Source organism: Nyctereutes procyonoides, unplaced genomic scaffold (genome assembly GCF_905146905.1).
Source record: "Nyctereutes procyonoides isolate TBG_1078 unplaced genomic scaffold, NYPRO_anot_genome, whole genome shotgun sequence".
NCBI lineage: Eukaryota > Metazoa > Chordata > Mammalia > Carnivora > Canidae > Nyctereutes > Nyctereutes procyonoides.
The window spans coordinates 10247358-10274752 of NW_026575021.1; the positions used below are offsets into that span (position 1 = coordinate 10247358).

General features: G+C 42.7%; 2 protein-coding genes across 8 annotated transcripts in view; both read left to right on the top strand.

Annotated features, from left to right (window-relative positions):
* The first annotated feature begins 836 nt into the window (after positions 1–836).
* Positions 837–13329, top strand: LOC129520237 (zinc finger and BTB domain-containing protein 22-like). Of its 2 annotated transcripts, none has more exons than XR_008666540.1 (2): positions 837–857; positions 12494–13329. XR_008666540.1 is itself a non-coding variant. In XM_055341302.1 (2 exons), exons 1-2 carry the CDS (start codon positions 8243–8245, stop codon positions 12747–12749), a joined length of 309 nt encoding a protein of 102 aa, XP_055197277.1. In that variant the 5' UTR covers positions 8187–8242; the 3' UTR covers positions 12750–13329. The 2 variants fall into 2 exon arrangements, 1 of the variants encoding a protein (XP_055197277.1); XM_055341302.1 differs by lacking the exon at positions 837–857 and adding an exon at positions 8187–8295.
* A 238-nt stretch (positions 13330–13567) lies between these two features.
* FRYL (FRY like transcription coactivator) overlaps positions 13568–27395 on the top strand; it is a 257505-nt gene continuing 243677 nt past the window's right edge. For all 6 annotated transcript variants that reach the window (XM_055339583.1, XM_055339573.1, XM_055339599.1 and 3 more), the window contains exon 1: positions 13568–13775. The gene's annotated coding sequence lies outside the window, so the exon portion shown is untranslated. The remainder of the gene's footprint in view (positions 13776–27395) is intronic.

Genomic DNA, 27395 nt, shown 5'->3' on the forward strand with positions numbered 1-27395 from the left:
GAACTTCAAGATGACCTTTAGATGCCTCTCATTTCCAGATTCCTTAAAGATACTTCAATGCTGTCTCCAACACTGAAAATAATTTATGCTCCACTTGACTTGTTGGCGCATGGGCATAGAATAAGGTGAATAGTCTTAATGGTTCTGTTGTCTAATTCTCGCCCTCCTCAGATTCATTTATAGATTTCTTAGGGCAGTTTACAGGGGCCTCAGCCAGGCGTCTCTGTCTCAGCTGCTCTAATGCCACTATGATTAAGAGCTATTTTCTTGACTTCTCCATTAACCTTGGACCCTACTCTTCTGAGAACTTTTTTAGTGCTATAGGCAAGGGGCATAAAGGAACCTAAGGAACAGCAAATAGACCAATTTGGTCCAAATAACAGTGGAAGTTGGTGCTAGAAAAATTAGTTGGGGTCTGTAATGGCATTGCCATTAAAGACAAGACCAAGTCAGATTCCCCGAGGTTGGGAGAATCTCCAAGTCAGGGCAGAGATTAATTTGAAGCCTAGATGCTTTCTCTCTCGCCATCACTCAACAATGACAGCTGCCTCCATCACCCGGGGCAGGAAGAGCCACTGCCCTCCCATTAGCACCACCACTTCGAACATGCGATTGCCACCATTTCCACTGCTTTTGCTGGAAGCTCTTCAGTCACAAGTTCTCCAGTGCGAAGGACACTTTTGATGTCAGTACCATTTTGGAGGCTGGAACAAATTGTTTTCTTACTTGCATGAAAATTACCAGGCTGACATCGTACAGGCTAAAAATGTTCACATAGCAGGACTTCTATAAATAGACCTAAACTACTAAATTGTGTTGAGTGGGATTTTACAACAGCGATCAGATATCTACATAAGGTTTGTAAAACTTTTTTTTCTTTTTTTTTTTGGAAAAAGTGACCTGCTAAAATACCAAGATGTAGACGGTTGGGGATTTTCTTGAGAGGGGAAATGACCCCTCACAGATAAAGATTTACATTGTTTTACTGACCAAGTGAAGGAGCCTAACTCTTTAAGGGTAAGATGTCTCTTTGAAGGATAATTTAAAATAGTGCTCAATTGTTGCAACTTTTTCTATGTTAAAGGAATAGTTTACTGAAAGATGATTTTATTTTTTCAGTTGGCTTATAAAAATACTTAACTATGTTGGTGATTTTTATTACATGTAGATCATTTCTGAAAAAATGACAAAGCAATTGCATTTTGCTCTGCTCCTTGAACTTGAGCCTGTGGTTCTCTGTGATTATATGACCAGAGTAGCTACTATACTACTAATCTGCTTTCTGCTTACATAATTAATATATGTGATATATACCTAGATTTATATGTCTCTATTTCAGTTTATCGATACACTGAAATTCAGGCCAAATTTACACTTGCAGAAAGGTAGTAAAACATCAAGGCTTTTATTTGGATATTTGAACAAACCTCCCTCCCCCATCAATGAACAGCTAAATATCAAGATAATTGTAGCAAAGCTATTTTTATTTTTATTTTTATTTATTTATTTTTTTGCAAAGCTATTTTTAAAAGTACCTGTATGTCTAAGTACTCTATTTCATTTTGCTGAAGATGACCTCACAGGAACAAGTACTCGTAAGTCTTCATAACGTTATTCTTGTTGGCTGGCAGAATCACCATATATACTGTGTGTCTGCACATGGTTTTTGCAGTATCTTGGGACCACCTGGAAAATAGGCAAGTAAAGGCAAGGTTAGAAGATAATCCTTGGACAAGATAATGGAATAGGATGTGAATCCAGGCTATGGTTCCCCAGAGCCCACTTTCCCCATATCTTTCTGCCTCCTGAGGAGTTTATATGATACTATATTTCATTCTTTTTTTTTCCTCCCAAAAAAGAGCAGGCTCTAGGAAATGGTGATGTGTTTACCAAAACCTTCTTTCTTTTCCTTCAGAATAGTGACTGGTTTAATTTCAAATTAGATTTCAAAGCAGAAAAAAAACCACACGGTTTATCTGGAATCCATAATGGGACCCAAAATGCTGTCTATTCAGTTTTTCCTGAACTTTTGATGTATGTTGTCGCAGGGTAAAAAAGCAGTTAAACTTCTCCCAAGAAAAATGACGTGGTAACTCGTAAAACAGGGCCCTTTGGATACAACCAAAAGCGATAGCCTTCTTTTTCCTGCATGCTGGCAGAAAATTATTGCAACAGCTTAAAAAAGGTGATTACTGCCTCATTTGCTAGCATCAGAGTTCTTCTAGGGAGAATTTCAGATTTTGTTCTGAAAGAACAAACAAGTGATTGAGAACCTGGGGTCTTGGAAAATCAGCTGGTGACAGAGCCTTAGAAAAGGAATCCAACCTGCTTCGTTGGGGAATTTGCTCTATGGGAGGAGAGAAATTCTTGGCTGTGAGCACAGACAGGACAGGGCGGGGGAAGAGGCATGAAAAGGGGGTGAGCAGGACCCAGGGATCATGGCAGAGGGCCTGAGACAGTAGGTGGTAGGTGGCTGAAAGGACTCTGAGCTGCTGGCGAGGCTGTACCTGATGGGGCTGCTCCATTCAACACTCTGCTCTCTCGTGAAGTCTTCCACCCTCGTTAAGGTTCCATAGGTTTGCTGGCTTTCTTGATGTTAAAAGAACCCTAAAGGGAGTCTTCAGTGAGAAAGAATGAGCCTGGAAGCAAAGGTGAAATCAGAACCCCCAATTCCACACCTTTCCCTGGGGAATTCACAAAGCTCCTTGGGAAGGCCTTTGGACTTATATAAGGTGTTCAGGCTCATTGTTTTTTAAGGGGATCCCTGGGTGGCGCAGCGGTTTGGCGCCTGCCTTTGGCTCAGGGCGCGATCCTGGAGACCCGGGATCGAGTCCCACGTCGGGCTCCCGGTGCATGGAGCCTGCTTCTGTCTCTGCCTCTCTCTCTCTCTCTGTGTGTGACTATCATAAATAAATTTAAAAAAAAAAAAAAAGACTTTATTTATTTACTTGAGAGAGAGAGAGAGCCTGAGCTGGGGGAGGGGCAGGGGAAGAGAGATAAGCAGACTCCCTACTGAGCATGGAGTCTGGTGTGGAACTCATCCCAGGACCCCAAGATCACCACCCTATACCCAAGCTGGTTAGGTGCTTAACCAACTGAGCCATTCAGGCGCCGCATCAGTCTCATTTTCTAAATCTTGAGGGTCCAGGTGTCTCCAGCTGACATCTAGGTTTTATAGGATGGAATGTGTTGTTTATACAGGGTAGGCTTGCCAGATAAATTACAGGACACCCAGATAGGTTTGAGTTTTAGATACACAGAGGGGACTTTCTTTCTTTCTTTCTTTTCTTTCTTTCTTTCTTTCTTTCTTTCTTTCTTTCTTTCTTTCTTTCTATTTATTTATTCATGAGAGACACACGGAGAGAGAGGCAGACACACAGGCAGAGGGAGAAGCAGGCTCCATGCAGGGAACCCGATGCAGGACTCGATCCCAGGACCTCGGGATCAGGACCTGAGCCAAAGGCAGACGCTCAACCACTGAGCCACCCAGGTGTCCCTTGAGGGGACCTTTTTAGTGTAAGTATGTCCCAAACATTATGTTGAGTATTTTTCTGTAGCAATGAGCATTCTTCACAAGGGCTTCCCACCGATACCCAAGGCAGTGACCTTGAATTTGGGCCTCATTCCCTGTAAACAATGTCTTGAGAAAGAGACTTGGATCTGAGCTATGGCTATGGTCCCATAGAACACACCTTTTTCATTTCTTTCTGCCTCTCTTTTTCCTCCTCCTTCTTAACCTTTCTTCTGCAATTACTTCCCATTATCCTATAAATTAGAGACAACTGAGGGTATGCTAAGGAAGGAAACTGAGATGTGGTTAGTCTCCTCTTCCATAAAGGGAGGGTGATAGTGCCTTCTTATGGGGTTGCTGTGCAGTTTCAATGAGTCAATACATATAAAGTATTAAGAACAGTGCCTGGCATAGGCGAAATAGAAGTATTTGGCTCCAGGGTGTGGAGTCTAGAGTCAAGAAGCCTTTCTTGACTTCCTGTAGCCTGACTACCTGTAGTCCCCACTGTTGCCCTCCACCAACCTATTCTCCGTATTATAGCTACTGATCTCTTTTTTTTAAAGATTTTTATTAAAAAAAATAATAAAGATTTTTATTTATTTATTTGACAGAGAAAGAGAGAGAGCACAAGCGGCCGGAGCAGCAGGCAGAGAGAGGGGGAGGAGCAGGTTCCCTGCTGAGAAGGGGGGGGTCCAAGGGGAACCGCCAGGAGGCTTGATCCCAGGACCCTGGGATCATGACCTGAGCCAAAGGCAATCACTCAACCAGCTGAGCCACCCAGATGCCCCACTAGTGATCTTTTAAAAATGCAAATCTGATCATGTCATGGCTTTCTATGAATAAAAACCAACTAGACCCTGAATGTTTATGCTTTTATTTCTTTCTCTAATTTGACTGCTTGTCTCTTTTCCCTTCACTTTGTATTTTCCAGGCACAGAAGACTTTCAGGGCCATCAGGGTGATGCACATGCTGTGCCTTCTACCTAAAAGATTTTTCTCCTCCCCAACCCCCACTTCTCCATGTTAATTTTTCAGTCAGAGGGTACTTCCTTAGGGAAAACTTCCCTGACTTCCTAATCTAGATTTTTAAAAAGATTTTATTTGAGAGAGAGAGAGAGAGAGAGCCTTTGCGCATGAGAAAGAGGGAGGGGCACAGGGAGAGGGAGAAGCTGACGCCCTGCTAAGCAGGGAGCCCTACATAGGCTCTGTTCCAGGACCCTGGGATCATGACCCCAGAGGAAGGCATGACCCTTAACACCTGAGCCACTCAGGCATCCCCTTCCTAGTCTAGATTATAAATCATGATTAAGAGCACTCTGTACTCTTCCTTCATAGCCATTTATTACAGTTTTTTTTCATTTATTACAGTTTTTAATTATACATCCATGTGCTCCATGAGGACAGAGCCCATGTCTATCTTGTCAACCATTAAAGTCTTCAGGCCTAGCATAGTACCTACCACATACCAGATAATCAACCAAAAAAACTTTTTTTGATGAATTAGAGTATATTAGACCAGAAGTCAGTAGGCAAATCTGATCCACTACCTCTCTCTCAGACCTGCAAGCTAAGAATGGTTCTTAAATTTTTTTTCTTAAATTTTTAAATGATTAAAAATCAAAAGAAAAATAATATATCTTAACACATGAAGATTTTTTTTATTTTTATTTTTTATTGGAGTTCAATTTGCCGACATATAGCATAACACCCAGTGCTGATCCCATTGAGTGCCCCCCTCGGTGCCCGTCACCCAGTCACCCCAACCCCCCACCCACCTCCCTTTCCACCACTCCTTGTTCGTTTCCCAGAGTTAGGTGTCTCTCAGACACATGAAAATTAAGTAAAATTCCATTTCCATGTCCATGAATAAAGTTTTTTTTGGAACATAGTCCCACAGGTTCATTTACGTGTTCTCTGTGGCTACTTTTGTGCTACAGTGACCCATTAGTCGTGACAGAGACCAGATGGCCCACAAAGCCAAAAATATTTACTATCTGGCCTTTCAGAGAAAAAATTTGCTGACCCCGTGTTAAACAATAGTAATTTTGGGCTCTGGGGCAGCTTGTGTTCAAAAGCACCTGCAGGTGGCTTTTCTCAATTGTTAACAGTTTGCCTCTGTTGCTGAAACAAGTGATCTATTTATTTTGCTTGGCTGGTAGGATTAATTAAAGAGACTTTCCTTTGTGCTTTGTTTTTCTGTTTTTCTATCAACAGACAGAAGCCCCCAAAGGAGATTAGTCATATGCCATACTCCTTTGCTAGTGGTATGATCATGTAACTGTCTCCCACCATCAGATTTTCCAGTTCTTTGGATAATTCATGAATTCCTCTCCCAAATGAGACAAAGAGTTTGATAGGTGGTAGTGATGAATTTAAATAGAGTGCCTACATTTTCCCATCCACATTCCTTCAAATTACAAACTGGAAGCAGATTAAAAACTGTTTTTTGTCTTCTTTTAAAGGTATCTCTTTCCAGTTACAAATTCATACTTATCAGAGCAACACTTTAAAATACACATTAAAATCTAACAAGGTTTTAAGGTGATTTCAAAGCGATTTCACCAGAGTGCTAGATAAACATTTCAGCCAGGACAGATGATGTGTTCGTTTTTAAAATAACTTAATTTAAAAATCGAATCTGAAAAGTAACCACTCTACAGGCTGCTGAATTCAAAGATATTTTTACTGAGAAATAGACAAAGGGGATTGTATGAATATAGGTGTCTTGCTTTAAGTCATGCCTTTTACTTCTGAAAAGCAGTTTGTTGAGTGGAAATAGATCTAGTTGAATAAAATTCTAAAAATTCCCTCAGAGTAATCCACTTATAAAGTCAGTATTTAATCCTTGACTTATCTCTTCTTTAAATTCACATTTTCACACAATGGATCTGTTTAGAATAGAAGCCCCTTTGTAATGACAAAACAAAAACAAAAAACAAAAAACCAAATGGCACAGTACTAACATACCACCGATAAGATATTTTGGACAAAGTTAAGATCTTTTTGAATAAGGTATCCCAATTAATAAAATAGTATTAAAATATAAAGCTCCTAAATGATCTAAAATATGTATAGAAAATGAAGACAAAATATAGTATTTTATTAATGGAAGATGATCTCAAATACATTAACCATGCATTCCACTGAACAAGAAATCAATTATTTGAAAAAAAAAAAAAAAGAAAAAAGAAATCAATTATTTGACATAGTTTAGGAGGTGGTATTTCTAGACTTTTACCATAGCATCAGAAAATCCTCTGCAGGATGCTTAGCTGTTATGAGCTAGCCCATTATAAAGAATTTATGTCTGATTCAGTTGCACTATTTAAAAGGGCACTTTTATATATGATTATACTTGAGTGTATATGTGTATATACATATATATATTTCCATTAATATAACACAAACACTTCTCTATATGTTTTAATATGGCTCATGTTATGATTATTATAACTGACACAGGGTAGACATTATGATATTTACTGATGGTTACCAGGCACGTAACCAAAATTCTTGGAAGTTCAGGAATGTGCTGCATGGGTAAGAAATTTCTTTAAAAAGCATTTAAATTTTTCTTGTTTGGAATGCCTGGGTGGCTCAGCAGTTAAGTGTCTGCCCTCAGCTCAGGGTATGATGCTGGAGTCCTGGGGATGGAGTCCCCACATTGCACTCCCTGCATGGAGCCTGCTTCTTCCTCTGCCTATGTCTCTGCCTCTCTCTCTCTGTCTCTCGTGAATAAATAAAATCTTAAAAAAATTTTTTTCATGTTTGATTCATTGACAAACAATCCTTTCTAAGGATTAAATGATGGTTTTTAAAAAGTGATAAGCTTAAAAAAAAAGTGGTAAGTTCCCAAAAGAAAAGGAATGGAGCTCTATATAACATGGTAGATACAGAAAGGAATTCAAGTAGCATATTGTAAGCACGTTCACAAATAATAAGAATTTCTCTACAGATAATCTGGTAGGAAGCTAGCAAGTCAATTAGTGTGATGCTATGACCTTTACTTGAAGGTAGAGTGAAAAGTAACAAAAAAATCAAATAGTTACCCCACCACCACCACCCCGGACATCAGAGAGGAAAAGAAAACCTTAGGAATATTTTCATTTCTCAACGTCCTTTAAAAATAGATGAAAAGAGGCGTGCAAAGAATATTCTAGTCTCAATCAGAGGTTTGTGCAAGTTTTTTAATGTCAAATTTATTCAAAGAGCTTTTATTCTGAAATTATAACTTTCCCAATTTTTGGTGATTTTTTGGTTTTTGTTTTTTAAATAGACTTCATGCCCAGCAAGGAGACCAATGTGGGGCCTGAACTCATGACCCTGAGATCAAGACCTGACCTGAGATCGTCAGACACCTAACTGATTAAGCTATCCAGGTGCCCCAGAGTTTTGTTTTAAAGATTTGATTGATTGAGGGAATCCCTGGGTGGCGCAGCGGTTTAGCGCCTGCCTTTGGCCCAGGGTGTGATCCTGGAGACCTGGGATCGAATCCCACGTCGGGCTCCCAGAGCATGGAGCCTGCTTCTCCCTCTGCCTATGTCTCTGCCTCTCTCTCTCTCTCTCTATGTGTGACTATCATAAATAAATAAAATTAAAAAAAAAGATTTGATTGATTGATTTAGAGACAATGTGAGCAGGGGGAGGAGCAAAGGAAGAGGGAGAAAGAGAATCCCAAGCAGACTCTGAGCATGGAGCCCCATACGAGTCTTGATCCCAGGACCTGAGACCATGACCCGACCCAAAATCAAGAGTTGGATGCCCCACCAACTGAACCACCCAAGGTACCCCTCAAGTTTTGGTTTTAAAATATTTTTATTTTATGGAATAATGGGAAGAATAGATATTTATTTAGACTTACTGTGATACCTTTACTTGGCAAAATCAAAAGTTATTAAGGCTATGTCAGTTACCAAAAATTCCTTGCAAATTTTCAGTTCATGAAATAAAGTCTGGAAATCGGTGATCTAGACTCATTGATAAGACATATTTACAATAAAATATAAGTAATTCAAATGTTCTTAGAATAGAATTCTGGTTAATTAGATCTTCACATTTTAAGTTAATCTTTTTGTTTCAGCCTTGCTAGTTCGACTCAATTTGAAATGCATTTATTGAAAGCATCAGTTATGCCAGGCATTGACCCAAGTGATGCTGATCACTTAAAGTGATCACTTAAAGTGCCTAAGTAAGGCCTTTGATCTTGGAGAACAAATCAGATTAGCGCAAGAGACAGAAAAAGAAACACTTAAGTCCTGTCTTCAATTTGAAATCTAATAGTTGTATGTATGTGGTAGAGAAATAATCATGCCAGGAAAGGGGGTCCAATCTGAAAAGTCTTCACAAAGAAGCTAATGGTTCTATTGGATGTTGATGGACAGGAATATGAGAATCCTCCAGGTGAGCAAGGAGGGAAGGACACAAAGGGAACCCCATACCCAAAAGCATTGAGGCTTGAAAGAACAGGATCACTGATACCAACAGAGGAGCCATTTTAAGTGTCAAATGAAGGAGTGGTCAGAGAAGAAATCTGAGAGGTAGCCTGGAGTCAGATTTTAAAGGGAGATGTATATTTTGCTGAAATGCTTGGACTCTATTCAGTGTGTGCCTTGAGAATCTTTAAAGGATTTTGAACAGGAGAGAATTGGTAATCTTTCCAAAAATGTATTAGTATCTCTTCCTTTCTGCCTCAGTAGATAGAATATACTGAACAAAAATGACTCTTTTACTGATGATTGAAGGTCATTCAGTGATATTCCCAATGAATATCAGTGTTCTTTTTACAGAGGGACCCTCTGAAGTATGGAAGGTGAAGGACATGGAACTCCTTCCTCTATAGAGACTCAGGAAATATTTCTTCCTTTTTTTTTAAGCTTTGTTTTTTATTTTTTTAAAAAGATTTTATTTGGGATCCCTGGGTGGCGCAGCGGTTTGGTGCCTGCCTTTGGCCCAGGGCGCGATCCTGGAGACCCGGGATCGAATCCCACATCGGGCTCCCGGTGCATAGAGCCTGCTTCTCCCTCTGCCTATGTCTCTGCGCCTCTCTCTCTCTCTCTCTCTCTGTGACTATCATAAATAAATAAAAATTAAAAAAAATTAAAAAGATTTTATTTATTTGAGAGAGAGAGAGAGACAGAACATGAGTGAATGGAAGGGGTGGGGGGGGGAGAAGCAGACTCTAGCTGAGCAGGGAGTCCCACATGGGGCTTGATCCCAGGACCCTGAGATCATGACCTGAGCCCAAGGCAGACAGACGCTTAACTGACTGAGCCACCCGGGTGCCCTGGAAATATTTCTTTGAAATTTCTTTATAAAATCAAATTACTAGGAACATATTTTCTCTTAATTTGCTTCATTCTTGTTAATATATATATTTTTAGATGTTATTTATTCATGACAGACATAGAGAGAGAGGCAGAGACACAGGAAGAGGGAGAAGCAGTCTCCATGCAGGGAACCCGATTCAGGACTCAATCCCAGGAGCCGGGGTCATGTCCTGAGCCAAAAGCAGATGCTCAACTGCTGAACCACCCAGGGGTGGCTCTTGTTAATACTGATAAAGGGCTGGGGGAAGAAATTTTTGTGGACAGTTTCTAGGAATTGGATTTTTCTTAATTTTACTACAGAAAACCACTAGTTAATAGATAGTAACCACCTACATGCTAAGTGAGGGGTAGAGTTGTGCCACTTTTGGATAGAATGTGGAGATTCTGTCTCTGGAGAGTGGAGACATAGTCATTCCCCCCCCCCCCATTCTTTATTTAGCACATAATAGTTACTATATAAATTTACAGTGAACTGAAAAGAATTTGCATTATAAATGGTAACAATTTTTCTAAGGAAAACGAATTACTGGCTTCACAAGTAGTTCTCTGATGTGGTTTACCTTTGTGTGTAAACAGGGTAGGATAAATGATCCTAATGTATTTCACCCTTCAACAGAGTTTAAAAGAGATCCATATACAAGGATGTTAAAAAGATTGAGTCATGCTGGCACATCGGTAGAATATTTCATTTTTTATTTGTTTAATCTCTACAGCCAATGTGGGCCTTGAACTCACGACCCCCAAGATCAAGAATTGTATACTCTACTGAGTGAGCCAGCGAGGCACCTCTGGGAATATTTCTTTTTAAAGGATGGGGAATCTAGCTTGGAGATGAGAAATAAAAATATGGGATAAAGTTCCTCTGAAGGGAAAGTGCACAGTGTAAACTTCCCCAGGAGATAAAGTCTCTCTGAAGGGGAAAGTACAGATTGTAAATTTTTCCAGGGACTGGTTCAGTAATACCGAACATTCTTTCTTCCTTCCTTTTTTAAGTCGTTTATCTTTTTGAAAAAGTTATTTATTTATTTATTTATTTATTTATTTATTTATTTATTTATTTATTTATGAGAGAGAAGGGGGAGAGAGAGAGAAAGAGTGACAGGGAGGAGCAGAGGCAGAGAGACAAGTAGACAACGTGCTGAACAGAGCCTGACCCCGGGGTTTGATCCCACGACCCGGACATCATGACCTGAGCTCAAATCAAGAGTTGGATGCTCAACTGACTGAGCCACCCAGGTGCTCAAACGCTGAATATTCTTAAGAATGACCTGCATATTGGAAGCTCTGGGTTTGCAGGTTTCTAAATTTTTCCTCGATGTGAATACTAATAGTAGTATCAGCTAGTAGAGGGCTGGGTGTATGAGCTAAAAAGTGATAAGCAATCCTGTTGTGGGCAAGTGCGAAATAGAGAAAAAGTAATATGAATTATGTTTGTAAGGTAATGATCTCAGCATGGTTGGCTAAGTATAGGGAAGAGAATTTAGAGGTTAATGCAGACTGCCTTTGGGAATTATGAGCCCAATGTGCTCGTGTTACAGAATAATCTGGACATCAGAGAACAGGTGTTTTATGAAGAACTTGAAAATATCACCTAGACCTCAAACAAAACTTGTAGTTGTGGACACATCTGAAATATCTAGGTCATACTAGATATTAGAACATAGAATATTCTTTTTTATTTATTTTATTTTTATTTTTTTAGAATATTCTTTTTTAAAGATTTGAGGGCAGCCCAGGTGGCTCAGCAGTGTAGCGCTGCCTTCAGCCCAGGGAGTGATCCTGGGGACCTGGGATTGAGTCCCACGTTGGGCTCCCTGCATGGAGCCTGCTTCTCCCTCTGCCTGTGTCTCTGCCTCTCTCTCTGTCTCTGTGTCTGTCATGAATAAATAAAATCTTAAAAAAAAAAAAAAAGATTTGAGAGAGAGAGAAAGCACAAGCGGGGGAGGGGGGGCAGAGGGAGAAGCAGACTCCCCACTGATCAGGGAGCCCAATGTGGGGCTCCCTCCCAGGATCCCAGGATCATGACTGGAGCCACCCAGGTGCCCCTAGGATATAGAATATTCTTATATTCTAATATAGAATATCAGAACCCAGCAGTAGTTTGACTGTTGTAAATAAGAAAAACGGAATTTATCCTGACTATAGTTAAAAAAAAAAAAAAGCTAACAACCCCAAACCAAAATGGCATAGTCTGAAAATGAGGATTTAGTTGCACTTAACAAAATATTTATATAAGCATCTCTGAAGGCCATATAACCTAGCTGCTTGTCTTGCGCCCTCACTACAACCACCTGAAAGACCGACAGCATTTCCCCTTTGCTCACCTTTCGATATTTAAAGTTGTGTCCCTAAGATATTTTTGTGTGTGTGTGTCCCAAAGATTTTTGAGCTGAAGTCACCGAAAAAGTCTTGACCTAACTGATGTTTATCTCCCCCTTTCTGGTACTAAAGGCCACTTTCAGGGCACCTCTGGGTTCCCCTGGGCTACTACCCTGCACCTGCACTAAACAGCCTGAGGTCCAAAGGCCTCCCCAAGTGCAGGGGCAGTCGGAGGAGGCCGGGACCCTTAGACGTTTCACCCCCTAAAAGTCTTAGATGGGGACCAAAGCATAACTGTCCTCAGCTGTCGTCCTTACAACCCTTTCGGTTCTTGCAGCTCTGGTGGGAAGCCGGGGCCGTCAGGACCCACCGGGCTGGGCCTGCCCAAGAATTCCTCCCCTCGCGGGGGAGGTTTTGCGGCACGAGGTGAAGCTTCCGGAGCCAGACACCCTCTTCCTCTCAAGAAACAGCCTCCTGCTGCGGGTGTGGGCTCAACCTGGGCGCCCCCTGCGACGGTTCCAGCAACGGAGACGGACGTCCTCGGCTTCGGAGGGGGGCAGGAGAGGCACCGCGTCTTCAGTCTTCTCGGATGAGTCCCTCAGCTTTCGTGACGAACGCCCACGCAACAGGGGACGTGGACGGAGCCGAACTTTTTAATGGAAATGATAGAAGTACGTTTTTTTTTTTTTTTTTTTTTTTTTTTTGTGACCGACTGCGAGGTGACACGTCCAGGTTTGCAGACACCTTCACTAAAGCTCTTCGGGGTGGCGAGATGCCCGTGCACGCTCACACCTGGGCCGACGTCGGGAGGACTTCGTCCCAGAATCTCAGGTGCTGCGATGCACCCTCACCTGCCCATCCACGGCTAACGACGCGCGGGGGCGCGCGGGATCCCCGCTCCGGGCACAGCCCCCCGGTGGAGAGGATGTTGCACGCTCCTCTCCCCCCGGGCCCGCTTTCTCCCACACGGGCCGGCGAGTTCGTCCACGACCCCTGCCTCGCTGGACGGGAAAGGCGCGGGGAAGGAGGCAAAGCCAGGGGAGGACTTTGCGGCTGGGTCTCCCAGCCCCGCGAAGGGAGCGCGGCGATGGGGCGGGGCGTGCGGCCTCCCTCCTGCCTTGCCCAATCAGGCGCACAGGAAGATGTCCTCTTACCAATCAAAATAAAGTTCGCTTTCCGGGGGCGGGAGGGTGAGCCTTGATTGCCAGTTCTCCAAAGCAACGCCAGGCTAGAGGACGCAGAGTGACTGGGCGAAGGACCAACCGCGGGGAGGGGGCGGGCCGGGGGCGGGCGCCCCGGTGAGCGGCGGCCCGCCCGGCCAGTGGGGCGCGCGGGCTGCTGTTCCTGTTGTAGGGCCTCTCGCCAATCGGGAGGGCGAGGGAGTGGGCGGGGCGGGGAAGGGGTGGGACGAGCTCGCAGCAGCGCCGGGCGTCCGTCGGGCTCCGGGGGGAGAGAGAAATCCGGTGAAAATCAGAGTCGGAGCTTTAAGCACACATCGGTTCCGAGCGGATTATTCCTTAAAGGGGACGCGCCATTGTCAAGAGAACGGAGCCCGGGGCCCGAGGGCGGGGACCGGCGGCGCCCGAGGAGCGAGGCAGCTGCACTTGGACTGGGGACGGGTAGGTGTTGCCCGGGGGAAGACGCCTCATTTCACTTTCTCTTCCAGCCCCCGGGGCAGGCGGCGGGATGCCCGCCCGACCGGGGGCCACAGCCCTGGCGGGAGCCGAGGTCGCCGGCCCGCGCGCGGCTCCCTTCCCGGTGGGAGCCGAGGGGAGGCGGGCCAGGATGGCTGGCGGGCTGCGCCGGCCCCGCACACACTCCAACGGACGGCGCCCGGCCGCGCAGCCCCCCGCCTCAACCGAAAGCCCGCTGGAGCGGCGGCGGGTCCTCGGGGAGCGCCGCGCGCCCGGCTCCCCTCGCGCGCCCCCTGCCCCCGCGCGCCCGGCTCCCCTCGCGCGCCCCCTGCCCCCGCGCGCCCGGCTCTCCTCGCGCCCCCTGCTCCTCGCGCGCGCCCCCTGCTCCCCGCGCGCCCGGTTCCTCTCGCGCGCCCCTGGCTCTCCTCGCGCGCCCACGGCTCCCCCCGCGCCCGGCTCCCTCGCGCGCCTCTGGTTCCCCTCGCGCGCGCCCCCTGCCTCCGCGCGCCCGGTTCCCTTCGCGCGCTCCCGGCACCCCCGGCCCCCCCCCCCCAGCCCGGCTCTCGAGCGCCCCCTGCCCCGCGCGCCCCCTTGCCCCCCGCGCGCCCGCCTCCCTTCGCGCGCCCCCCGCCCCGCGCGCCCCGTACTCCTCGCGCGCCCCCTGCCCCCCCCCCCCCCCGCCCCGCGCTCGGCTTCCCCGGCTCCCCCTGCGCGCCCCCTGCTCCCGCGCGCCCGACTCTCCTCGCTCGCCCCCTGCCCCGCGCGCGCCCCCTACCCCCCTGTGCCCCCAGCCCCGCGCGCGCCCGCCTCCCCTCGCGCGGCCCGTTTCCCCTCCGCGCGCGGGGCTGCCCCTCGCGCGCCGCCGCCTCTGCTCCTCGGCTCCTCGCCGACTCTCGGGAGCCGCCCCGCGGAGAGGACGGCGGCGGCGGCCGGCGGCGGAGGGAGGGCCGGGAGCAGTTGGCGGCAGCTGGCGGCCGCGGGCGGGAAGAGGCGCGGGGACCCCCTTGGAGCGGCCGAGACGCCGCCGCCCGGTCCAGCATTGTCCCTCGGGCTCGGCTCTCGGGTCTCCGCCCGCTCCTCGCGGTCGCTCCCGCAGCCCCGGAGCCGGCCGGGCCGGCGCGAGTCTCGGCCTCCCCGGTCCGCGCGGCCGCCGCAGCCTGGGCGCCGAGCTCGTCGTGCAACTTTTCTTTGCCGGTCGCGGGAAGTGGTGGCTTCCGGGCAGCAGGTTCTCTGGGCACAGACTCTCCGTCCTTTCTGGAGAGGAGGCTCTCGAGGGCTCCGGGTTGCTGATGCCCGGCTCTCCTGCTGTCCCAGTTGCGTCCCTGGCCCGCTCCCCTCGCTTCCCTCCTGGGTTTGCAATGGTTCGGGAGCAGGAGGCTCTCGGGCCCCGAGATGAGGGCGAAGGAGCCAGCCCAGGGAGCTGCGTCGGGGCGCAGCGGGAGCTCCGCGGAGCGGGATTTGCCGCAGCCCTTGAACTGCGGAAAGTTCCCTCGACCTCCTGCCCGAGGTGCTTGGGGAAGGAAGACCACAACGAAACCAACTTCTTAGGTTGCGAGGGTCTGTAGGATTAGAAAAAAAAAATGCTTTTTTTTTTTTTTAAAGAAATAAAGTTACTTTTGTAAAATACCGTTCTGCCTAGCAGATGTCTACCGTCCAGGTAATTTCTAGGACTGAATCTCGCAGGTATTGTAATTAGTAACAACTTTTTCTATTGATAAAACAAGTATAAGAGACTTTTTTCGCATCCTGACCATTATTGCTGTGCTATACCTGTCAGTATTTCCTAAAGAAATCATTCAGAAACGGCACATCCCTTGTTAGAGACCTTATTTAGAAAAGGAATGTTTTCATAAGCATTCATTTTTGACAGTTTCTTCTTCAGCAATACTTTGTAGAGAGTACTTGCATGTGCAAGTTACAAGCCTATAAACAAAGTAGCAGTGGGTGTGTTATTCTGTAGGCTTTTTTTTTTTTTTTTTTTTTTTTTGCTACTCACGATCAAAAATAGCATCGCATCCTGTCTTTTCTGACATTCTGAGTTATTTTGTAAAATTACTTCTCTGGAAGAGTGAATTTTGTTGGAATGCCTGGCTCAGTGGGTTTTTTTTTTCTTTTGTTTTTTTGTTTTTTTCTTTAAAGCAATACTAACAACTTCCTGAAGCGTTCCTTGATTAACTCACTGTCTAGTAACTTTTTGAGTGGCGTGGAACATTATTAGTTCACAGGCTGGCAATAAGAAACAGGGAAACTGAAAGCCAAATTCGCTTAATAATGTTTTGAGAAGTAGTCTGTTCTTCCCACAGAATTTAGGAAGTGCAGACACATAAAACCATGTTCTTTTGTAGTAATCCTGATGGTATCTGGCATTGTTACACCTGTATTCCTCTCCTCCCTCCCCTTTGATCCTCTTCTGTGATAAGGATGTCAGGCCCAGCTTGCAGGCATAATCTCCCTTTCCATCTCCTACTATAGCTAAGTAGAAGATTAAAACACGTTTCCAAATTTCTATCTTTGTTTACTTCCAGTTTAAACAATAGAGGAAAGAATTTCTGAACTTTTAAAAGAGCACATTCAGAAAGAATTGTCTTTGAAATATCTAGGCTGTGCTTCCTGGAAAACATTTTTTTCCTGTGTGCTTTTCATATTGTTTTAAACACATTGTCTTATGTATACACATTGTCAAGCCATTTCTTGAGCTGTGAACTGTCCCTTGAGATCCTTGGGAACTGGGACTGTCCTTCATTTCTCTGCAAATTCACTGTGTCACAATAAATGTGTTGTCTTAAGACTTTGTGACAAAGAGATAATGTTCTATGAAGGCTGCTTGAGAGATTTAATTTTGTTCTTTTAAAATAAGCACCCTTTCTGAACAAGTTACACTAAAGCACAACAATTAGTTCAGTGTCTAGTGTAGATATTAAATCTGGATGTTTTCTGTTCTGTGTACGAATATATAATTGTTTGTAATATCTGTCCCGCAGACATCTTTTGTGATAGTGATAGCTTATTGTCACAATAATCAGAGCTAGGTTTAACCTGTCAACGATATCTGTTGAGTATGTATTTATTTAAGAAGTATTATGGAAAGGTAAAATAGAAAGGGATTACAGCCATTGCTCTCAAAAGTGTAACAGTTTATTTTTTTATTTTAAAGATTGTATTTATTTATTCATGAGAGACACAGAGAGAGAGGGAGGCAAAGACAGGCAGAGGGAGAAGCAGGCTCCATGCAGGGAACCCGATGCAGGACTCGATCCCAGTGCCCCAGGATCACGTCCTGGGCTGAAGGCAGATGACCCCAACTGCTGAGCCACCCAGGCCTCCCAAGGTATAACAGTTTAATGGAAAGGTGTAAAATTATCATCCTTAGGAAAAAGTGTATATCTCAGCACAGTAACAAGTGCAAAGGATTCATGCTCATGTGGTAAAAGAATAGTGGAATGATAGAAGAAATCTAGGTGAAGTGGGAAAGTTTTCATTGCTTTATATAGGTTTTATATTTTAAAAGATAAAGTATGTTTGGGGCTTGGCTGGGTATATGTTCTCTACTTGAACTATTTTTATCTATAAAATATTTTTTTGGGGCAGAGCATGTGCTCTGAATTTCAACTGTTGTTACCTCACTAGAGGGATCATCCATCTAACCCAGCTCAAATGTCACCTTGCCTGCGAGCTCTTCTTCTATTCTCCTAATCAAGTGATCACTCTTTTCTTTTGCTCTTATAAAACCCTTTTACAGCACAAGCCGTGCTCTGACTTACGGTATGGTTATGTTTGTATTTTCTTCATTAGATTGTAGACTTTGCTAAATCATTAACAAATTTGGAGGTACTCCCCCCCCCCCCCCCGTCGTCCCCCACCTTTTTTTTTTTTACTGTTGCCTATAGTACTGGAACATTTTTGTTACCACACCAGTATTCTGAAAAACCATAAGCTGTAAAGAGGTTCCAAATTGTTTTACTTGGAGAAAGTGTGTTGTGTATGTATGTTTAGAGGTAAACTATTTTTTCCCGTATCACTAAAGCTTTGCATGCTTAGTAAGAATATTTGCATGCTCTTGAGTGTAAGGCTGCCACTAGTATGTTGGTGTTCAAAACATTTCAGAAACTGCTCAAAACTTGTATTCCTGAACAGTTTACCTGCCATCACCCTAAAATATTTTTGGAGTACATACTCCTAAGCTTAATCTCATTTCTTGATTCTTTTACTCTCTAGAGAGCATTAAAAATGGCTTTGAGACTGCCAAAAGGCGCTCCTCATAGTAGTCCAAGGCGGAATGTGGGAAGACATTTCTTCAAGATAAAATCACATACAGAGGTTTTACTCAAACCTTATGTTGCTCATCATAAAAAGGGAGCTACAATTTGGGCTGATGATGTGGGTAGTAAGATTCTGTTGTTCTAGGTGCTTCTTTAAGCCAGCCTAGAGGGGGAAAAAAGGTTTTCCAAATGTTCCTAAATAGAAAACGCAGTTGTAAGCAGCCAGTTGGCCTAATCAGCTGAGAAATCTCCATTCATTCAGCAAATTTTTATTGAGAAATGCATCTACTTTGTGTGCCATCATGCCTAGCATTGAAGACAAGATTAAGTCCCTCTCTACCACAAGTAGTGAGCTCCTCTGAGTAGGATCCTTAAGTAGAGTGGTACATGTGGATTAAAAGTAGTATAAACAAATGCACACGTAGGTGAGTTTATTATTCACTCTTGTTTATTCTGTGTAACTTCTTCCAAAGCATGCTAACCAACAAGCATAGTCTTCCATACGAGGTGGGTTGGGTTCATGCAGACTGTTAAATAAATCTGTGAGCTCTAGAATTTTTTTTTTAAAATTTAAACCCTGTTCTTATGGGGCAGAATATTTTTGAGATTCTACAAACATAAATGTGTCTTTCCTTATACCCTACAAGGGTCATCCATTTCAAAGACTGCCGTTATGAGACTACATCTGTATGCTAGCTGATAACTGGTAGTTTCCTGATAGAGTAGTAACAGTCTTTTAAAATCAGAATGCTATAATAGATGCTTTTATCAGGATTTTTTAAAAAAAGATTTTATTTATCTGACAGAGAGAGAGCGCGTGCACTCAAGCAGGGGGAGAAGCAGAGGGGGAGGGAGAAGCAGGCTCTCTCCCCTGAGCAGGGAACTTGACAGTGGGACTCGATTCCAGGACCCTGGGGTCATGACCTGAGCCTAAGGCAGACCCTCAACTGACTGAGCCACCTAGGCGCCCTCAGGATTTTTTTTTGGAAAAATAATCAATTTTTCAAATTTTTGAAAAAATATTATGAAAATAATCATTTTGAAAAGCCACTTATATAAAAATACTGTGTGAATTTTATTTAACATTAATAAAATATATAAAATGTACTGCCTCCCTCCCCCCCCAGTTACTTAATATTTGTATTTATTGAGAAAGAATTAGATTGTTAATAAAAAGACTGTACCATGTAGGCCTGTCAGTGATGAGGTTAGCCAGGTCAAGAAGAATATCCGACCGAGGGGTACAGCCTATGGAGTTTGATCATAATGCAGTAATTATGATTTGTCAAATCTCATGAAGAGGTAAAATTTTAAAATAATAGGGGTGCCTGGTTGTTTCGGTTGCTGGAGTCGTAGGGTTGTTGAGTTTGAGCCCTGCATTGAGTGTGGAGATTGCTTAAAAATAAAATCTTAAAAAAAACCCCACAAAAAAACGGCTCTTTGGAGATAATAGTCATTTACATACCATACAGTTCACCTATTTAAAGTGTTCAATTCAGTGGCTTTTGGTATATTCCAGAGTTGTAAACCACCACCACAATGAGTTTTAGAACTTTTTCATTCACCTTCCCCACCTCCCTTACCAGTCCTAGTTAACCATTGACTTACCTTCCATCTCTGTTTGTCTGTTCTGAACATTTAATATAAGTGAAAGATAGCGTTTTAATAAATGTGCATTTCTGTATGAATTGGTCCCTTTCCATGTGTGTAATCCTAGGAGTGGAGTGGAGAGGTTCCTTCATCATGTGTGTAAGCTCCAAGTTTAGAAGGATTTTAAGAGGCAGTTAATCTACAATCCCTTATTCTACCTAAGCCTGGAAAGTAGTGGGAAAAGAGATTTTTTTTTTCCCCTAGGAAAATCACAAGACTCATTTTGCTGACAGTTTTTTATATTCATTTAATTATTTGGTGACTCTCAACAAGTACACAATTTATGTTTCAACTTCTGCCATTGGGCCTAAATAAAGAACAGTACTTTAAGAGAAGTTGCGGGGGGGCACCTGGATGGCTCAGTCAGTTAAGCGTCCGACTCGATTTTGGCACAGGTCATGATTTCGGGGTCCTGGGATAGAGCCCTGCATGGGGCTCTGCACTTAGGTCTGCTTGGATTCTCCCTCAGCCCTTCCCCTGCTCATGCGTTCTCTAAAATAAATAAATAAGTGAATCTTTTATTTTTATTTTTATTTATGATAGACAGAGAGAGAGAGAGAGAGAGAGAGAGAGAGAGGCAGAGACACAGGCAGAGGGAGAAGCAGGCTCCATGCACCGGGAGCCCGGCGTGGGATTCGATCCCGGGTCTCCAGGATCGCGCCCTGGGCCAAAGGCAGGCGCCAAACCTCTGCGCCACCCAGGGATCCCAATAAGTGAATCTTTAAAACAAAAAAGGTTAAACATACTTAGTTCTTTTTTAAAAAAGATTTCATTTTTTTTTAAAAGATGTTATGTATTTATTTGAGGGAGAGAGAGAGCAGACAAGTAGATGGAGGGGCAGAGGGAGAGGGAAAAGCAGACTCCCCCCCCCCCCCCAGCAGGGAGCCTGATGTGAGGCTCAACCCCAGGACCCTAGGATCGCGACCTGAGCGGAAGGCAGCCACTAAACCAACTGTGCTACCCAGGAGCCCCTAAAGACTTTATTAAATAATCTCTGTACTCAAGTGGGGCTTGAACTCACAACCCAGAGATTAAGAGGTAGTGCTGTGTTGACTGCGCCTGCAGGGTGCCCCCTTAGTAAGTTCTGATCATTGCTGAGTGTAATGGGAAGCTTTACCTTATTGGTTCAATATGTTATATTCCTATTGTGCCACTCACCATTTATTTGATCAAAACTAGTGCTGCATAGGTTCATGGCACTGAACTTTTATTGCTACTGCATAGTGCTGGCGACCTTGTAGGCACTTAATACATGCTTATTGATTCCTGATCACTATGATCATAGATATTTTCATTGGCCCTACTAGTCCATATTTGTCATCTTGTAATAATAACAGCTAAGTTTATTGAGAGTTTTGTGATAAGTACTTAAATGTACTATCTTTTAAGGGAAAAGGATGCAATTTATTTTTGAGAATTTTCTGTAATTATCTCCATTGATTATGGTTTGGCAGGTTTTTTTTTTTTTTTAAGATTTTATTTATTTATTCATGAGAGACACACAGAGAAAGAGAGGCAGAGACACAGGCAGAGGGAGAAGCAGGCTCCATGCAGGGAGCCCGATGTGGGACTTGATCCCGGGTCTCCAGGATCACGCCCTGGGCTGAAAGCAGGTGTTAAACCACTGAGCCACCCGGGCTGCCCTGGTTTGACAGGTTTCTGATCATTTCTTTGTCTTTTTAAGATTATTTTGAATGACCGTTTTTTAATGTCAGATCTAAGGCACTTTCATGTCGCTGCCTTCTTGATCTTTCTGGGAGATAAGATTTTCACCAACTACATCCTGCTGTTGGGTGACAGCAATTGTAGATACATCTCTATTTCAGAGCATCTATATTTTAGAGAGGTTGAAGTGTTGTGTTTTGTTTGTTTTATTTATTAAAGTGCATCTGGGAATTGATGAGGAAGGGCTATTAGTTTGTTCACTCACTGTAATGCAGCCTCACTTTTTAGTTCATAAAATATTCACATGTATGCTTTGTTGCCTGAATGAATTTCAGCATGATATTTCAACTTCTTAGGATTCCATGTTTTGTTTTCTTCTGTTTTGAATTTTGGTATGTCTCTATTTTATGGTAAAATTTCAGATGTGATGTAACTTAGTTCAATACTAGAGAATGCTGGAAAGATAATTTAACTGCAATTTTCAGTTTTGTTTCCCTGTTTAAAAAATAAGATGGTTTATGCTGTCTATAATACTAGTTAAAAAATATTACTTTGGTGGTTCCTTTCATATGTCTTGGGCACTAGTGAACACATACTGGTTTATTTGCAGAAGAGCCTCCAGCCATTAGTTTCCTCAGTCAGCAATATACAGATCACCATATTTTGTTCATTTGTTGGTAAAACTATTCCTTTCTAAATCATGTTGGTTTGGAGATTGATTTACTTATTACTTTATTGTTAGCTGTATCTCTTTGCTTTCATTACACTTGCTTATTGTACTTTCCTTGCCTTTCTAATATGATATGTTTAGTGTGCTATATAAGAGTGGAATCCATAACCACACTTGTTGAACGAATAGTCGATAAAAATTCTAGAAGGTTCTGAATAAGGAGCCAAGGAAGCATGGAGTTTTAGTGTTAGGACCTTGCTATATTGATTTTTGCTGCTTAGAGGACTCTTGCTTCTTTCCTGGTTTTTGGACTCTGTTTCAGGTAGGTGATGTTTTTGGATAGCAGGTGGTGTAACAGGGTGGTATAATTACCGTGTAGATGTTTAGCTTCCCCTGAATAATAGACCTCTAAAGTTCTATCTTATTGGGATGCCTGGGTGGCTGAGTGGTTGAGCGTCTGCCTTTGGCCCAGGATGTGATCCCGGGGTCCTGGGATCGAGTCCCACATCGGGCTCCCTGCATAGAGCCTGCTTCTCCCTCTGCCTGTGTCTCTGCCTCTCTGTGTCTCTCATGAATAAATAAAATCTTAAAAAAAAAATTCTATCTTATTAAGTCTAACTCAAGTGGATGGTGAAAAAGTAAGTGGATAGAAAAAAGGAAAAGAATTTTTTCTTGGATGTCTTGATATTCTTAGTTCTTAAGAGAACCATCATGAGGCACCTGGGTGGCTCAGTCCATTGAGTGGCTCAGGTCATGATCTCAGGTCCTGGGATTGAGCCCTGCATGGAGCCCCGCATTGTGCATGCACACTCTATCTCAAATGAATAAATACAATCATAAAAGAGAGAGAGAGAACAATCATGATCCCCAGCTTGTACACCAGCATTCCTGAATGCACTGGAGTGTTGTTTGTTGCGATACAGAGCCTAATGTAATCCCACGAGTAGAAGTTAGAGGACTTTGACTATGGTGAGGCTGCATGCAAAATAGCCACCTTTGCCTATTATCTGGATATTTATATTTCAACTGGACTTCTGGTAATCGATTTTCTTTGAGGTAAAATTGTCTAAGTGCTGTTTTCTATGTTTATGTTAATGATAACATAGACTATGTCTTTTATTTAATATTCCTGGCAATACTGAAACTTTGGTATACTTTCAGTAAATATTGGTTACAGTTTAGTCATACATTTCTTTATGGTTGCTGCAACTTTCCTGTTATAGAACTCATGGAGTTACAATGTCTTCAGAGCTGGAATGTCTTTGGGAATAATCTAATACCACTCTTAAATTTTGTGGATGACAGTGAGCTTGTGGCTTGTTTAAGCTGTGGATAGAATAGACTTCTTTTTGATTCTCAGTCTGGTGTCTTTCCTGTTCATGTATATGCTTTCATAAGTAAAACTTTTTTTTTTAAGATTTTATTTATTCATGACAGATACACAGAAAGAGGCGGAGACACAGGCAGAGGGAGAAGCAGGCTCCCTGTGGGGAGCCCGATGCAGTACTTGATCCCAGGACCCCAGGATCATGACCTGAGCCGACAGCAGGTGCTCAACCACTGAGCCACCTAGGCGTCCCAAAATATTAGTAATTTAAAAAATGAGTGTGAATATCACTTTAAAAAACGCTTTATTTTGAAATAATTATAGACTCATGGGAAATTGTGAAAATAGTGTAGGGAGTCCTGTGTCACTTTCTTTCAGCTCTGCCAGTTGTATTATCTCACATAATATAAGATTAATAACATTAAATCAGGAAGCTGGCATTTGTACAAGAGTGTTAAGTAGCCATATTCAGTTTTCATGGTTTTTAATGCACTCATTCATGTGTCTGTGTATGTAGTTTTGTGCAATTAATAACATTTCATGTCTAGATTCATTTCACCGCCACCAAGTCAGGATGCAGTACTATTCCATTACTGCCAAGAAACTCCGTCATGTAGCTCAAGGTCTCCTCCCCACCCCCCATCCCTGTTTACTGGCAACCACTAATTTGATCTATCTCTATAATTGTGTCATTTTGAGAATGTTACATAAATGGAGTCCTGTATGTATCTTTTTGAGTTTGACTTTTTTTTCCACTCAGCACAGTGTCCTAGAGAACCATCCAAGTTATGGAACGTATCCGTAGTTCATTTCTTTTTATTGTTGAATAGTATCATTGTATGAGTGTGCCACAGTACACAGTTTGATTATTCACCTGTTGAAGAACATATGAATTGTTTCCAGTTTTTGGCTGTTAGGAATAAAGCGGCTGTGAACATTTATACATAGGTTTTTGTGTGAACCTAAGTTTTCATTTCTCTGGGATAAATGCCCAAGAGTGGAATTGCTGGGTCATGTTGTATGTATACGATTAATTTTATAAGAAACTGCTGGACTATGTTACAGACTATATGTTCTCACCAGCAATGTATGAAAGATCTGGTTTCGGGATCCCTGGGTGGCGCAGCGGTTTGGCGCCTGCCTTTGGCCCAGGGCGCGATCCTGGAGACCCGGGATCGAATCCCACGTCGGGCTCCCGGTGCATGGAGCCTGCTTCTCCCTCTGCCTGTGTCTCTGCCTCTCTCTCTCTGTGACTATCATAAATAAAAAAAAAAAAAAAAAAAAAAAAAAAAGAAAGATCTGGTTTCTTCATAACTTGTTAGAATTTGGTATTTTCACATTTTTTTTTTATAATAGTCATTCTAAATAGTTGTGTAGTGATATCTCATTGTGGTTTTGATTTGCCTTTCCCTAATGGGCAAATTGTTTCCCTAATGAGCAAATTGGATTGTTTTTCATTGTTGAGCTTTGAGAGTTCTTTCTATATTCTAGGTATAAAACCCTTTCAATCCTCTGTCAGATATGTGATGGGCAAAAATCTTCCCATCCGTAGCTTGTCTTTTCATCCTCTTAATTGGGTATCTTACAGAGCAAAAAAGTTTGAAGTTTTCATGTAGTGCATTCAATCATTTTTTTTTTTTTATGAATTGTGCTTTTAGTGTCACATCTATGGACTGACTCTTCATCTAGTCCTATGTCTCAAAGATAATTTTTTCTTTTTTTTTTCAAAGATATTTTTTTCTTATGTTTTCTTCTAAAAGTTGTATAGTTTTACAATTTACAAGATAATCACTCTTACCTCATAATTTTGATAAAATTTTGTCAGTTCTACTATTTTCTTGTTGCATGGTTGTATTTTGTTTTATTATATTAATCTGCCTTTCTTTGCAATAACTATTACAGATATAGCCAAGTATCCAGTTCTGATAGCTTTTTAAAATTTTTTTTTAAACATTTTAATTCCAGTATAGTGAACATACAGTGCTATATTCATTTCAGGTGTGCAATATAGTGATTCAACACTTCCATATATTACTTAGGGCTCATCAAGACAAGTGTACTCCTTTAATGCCTATCCCCTATTTCCCCCATCAGCCCACCCACCTCCCCTCTGGTAGCTGTCGGTTTGTACTCTAGAGTTGAGTGTTATTTGGCTTGACTCTCTCTCTTTTTTTTTTTTTTGTTAATTTTTGTGAAAAAAGATTTTATTTATTTATTTGAGAGAGAGAGGGAGAGAAAGCACGAGCAGAGGGGAGGGGCACAGGGAGAGGGAGAACCCTCTGGTGGGTGTATGTACTCCACTTTGAACTTAATACATTTTGAATCTCTAAATAGTAGGAACTGAGTAGGTCTGGTATGATTTTTTTCTCTCAAATATTTAAGTTTATCTTAACATTTCCCAATTTCTAAAACTGTATCTTTCCCAGGGGTGCCTGGCTGGCTCAATCAGTAGAACTTGAGACTCTTGATCTCAGGGTGGTGAGTTCAAGCCCTACATTGGGCATAGAACTGACTTAAAAAAACAAAAACAACCCTCATATCTTTCCTTTTTTATAAATGTATTGTTTTTGGGAAACTCTCATTAAACTCAGTCAATATTAATTTTCCTTACTGTTAGGACCTGGGCCTTCTCTCTGACTCCCATGTTTTCCCAGCTCTCCCTGGAGAATAATGTAAAAGAGGCAGGTTTTTCCTAAGAACTGTTGTATCTATTTGACAAAAATAATTAAAGTTTGGTTTGTTTTATTGCATACTTTAGATTTTTATTCCTGGGTGTTGCAAATTTTGGCACAAAATCAAAAGTGAGACAACTATCCTTGCAAAGACTAATTTTATATGGTCTGTAATGGCAGTAGTTTTAACGTGCAATAAAATAAGTTGTATGAAAAATTTTGAGTATGTGTTCGCATGCATTTTCCTAGTGAGAGGTCCATAGGTTCATCAGATTTCAAAGCAGAGGCCACAATCCCGAGAAGATTAAAAATGGCTGCTCTAGAGGTAAAAGTTCAATCAAGACATTTGCCAACAATTTAACACCAAGGCTTTTGCTGTCAATCACAGACCCTTTCCCTGATCTCCATCCTGTGTCCGCAGCCTTTTTTTTCAGGACATAAAAAGGAAATTCTTGTTTCCCAAGTGTTTAGGGGAGAGTGAAGGAACATCTTAAGAGCTCATTATTATTATTATTTTTAAAGATTTTATTTATTTATTCATGAGAGACAGAGAGAGGCAGAGACACAGGCAGAGGGAGAAGCAGGCTCCATGCAGGGAGCCTGATGCGGGACTCAATCCTGGGACTTCAGGATCACGCCCTGGGCTGAAGGCAGGCGCTAAACTGCTGAGCCACCCAGGGATCCCTATAAGAGTTCATTATTAAATGAGACTGGATACCTGGAGGTCAATTATACTGCTCCAGTAAACATTTTTTTCAAATAGGATCCATTCCTATATGGTTGATGGGATCCTGAAAAATGATTTATTATATATGTCAAGATATATTAAAATGTTGATAATCTCTTATCCAATATATTATGCCTCGGGAAATTTATCTGAATGCTTGAAATAGTTATAAAAACAATTTGTTCAAATCTGGAGCCTAGAATTATACAATTTTGGAAGGAATCTAAAAATCATGTGATTTTAGACAACTTACTATATGACCTCTTCTCATAAGCCAAAGCGTGGGGTGTAGAGATTTAAAAACTTTAAACAAAATCATGCACAGAGATTTCTAATGAGACAGGAGAGATGGTTTTGATTGAAGTAGGGGGTAAGAAAAGGCTTTTTCCCTTTACCCCAAAACACACACACGTATGTGCGCATGTGCACATGCATACGTGCAAATAGAGGGTAATGAGGGCTTTAGAAACAGTCCAGTGGAGGCTGTGCTCTCTGAATCCTGGTTCCACTGGTTTGGTTCCACAAACATTATTATAAGAGTATCTCTTATAAGCCTGGCAGTTTGGGTTGTTATTCAGAGTCTCCAAGTGCCACGGGTAGTCTCAGATTCCTCATGTATAAAATGAGTAAAACAT

Excerpts from the sequence above, each read along its gene's own strand:
- LOC129520237 (XM_055341302.1), top strand. The coding sequence starts at position 8,243 with ATGACCCGACCCAAAATCAAGAGTTGGATGCCCCACCAACTGAACCAC. Across the intron at positions 8,296-12,493 it reads CACCAACTGAACCACCCAAG|CTCTGGTGGGAAGCCGGGGC; the intron begins GTACCCCTCAAG and ends CGGTTCTTGCAG.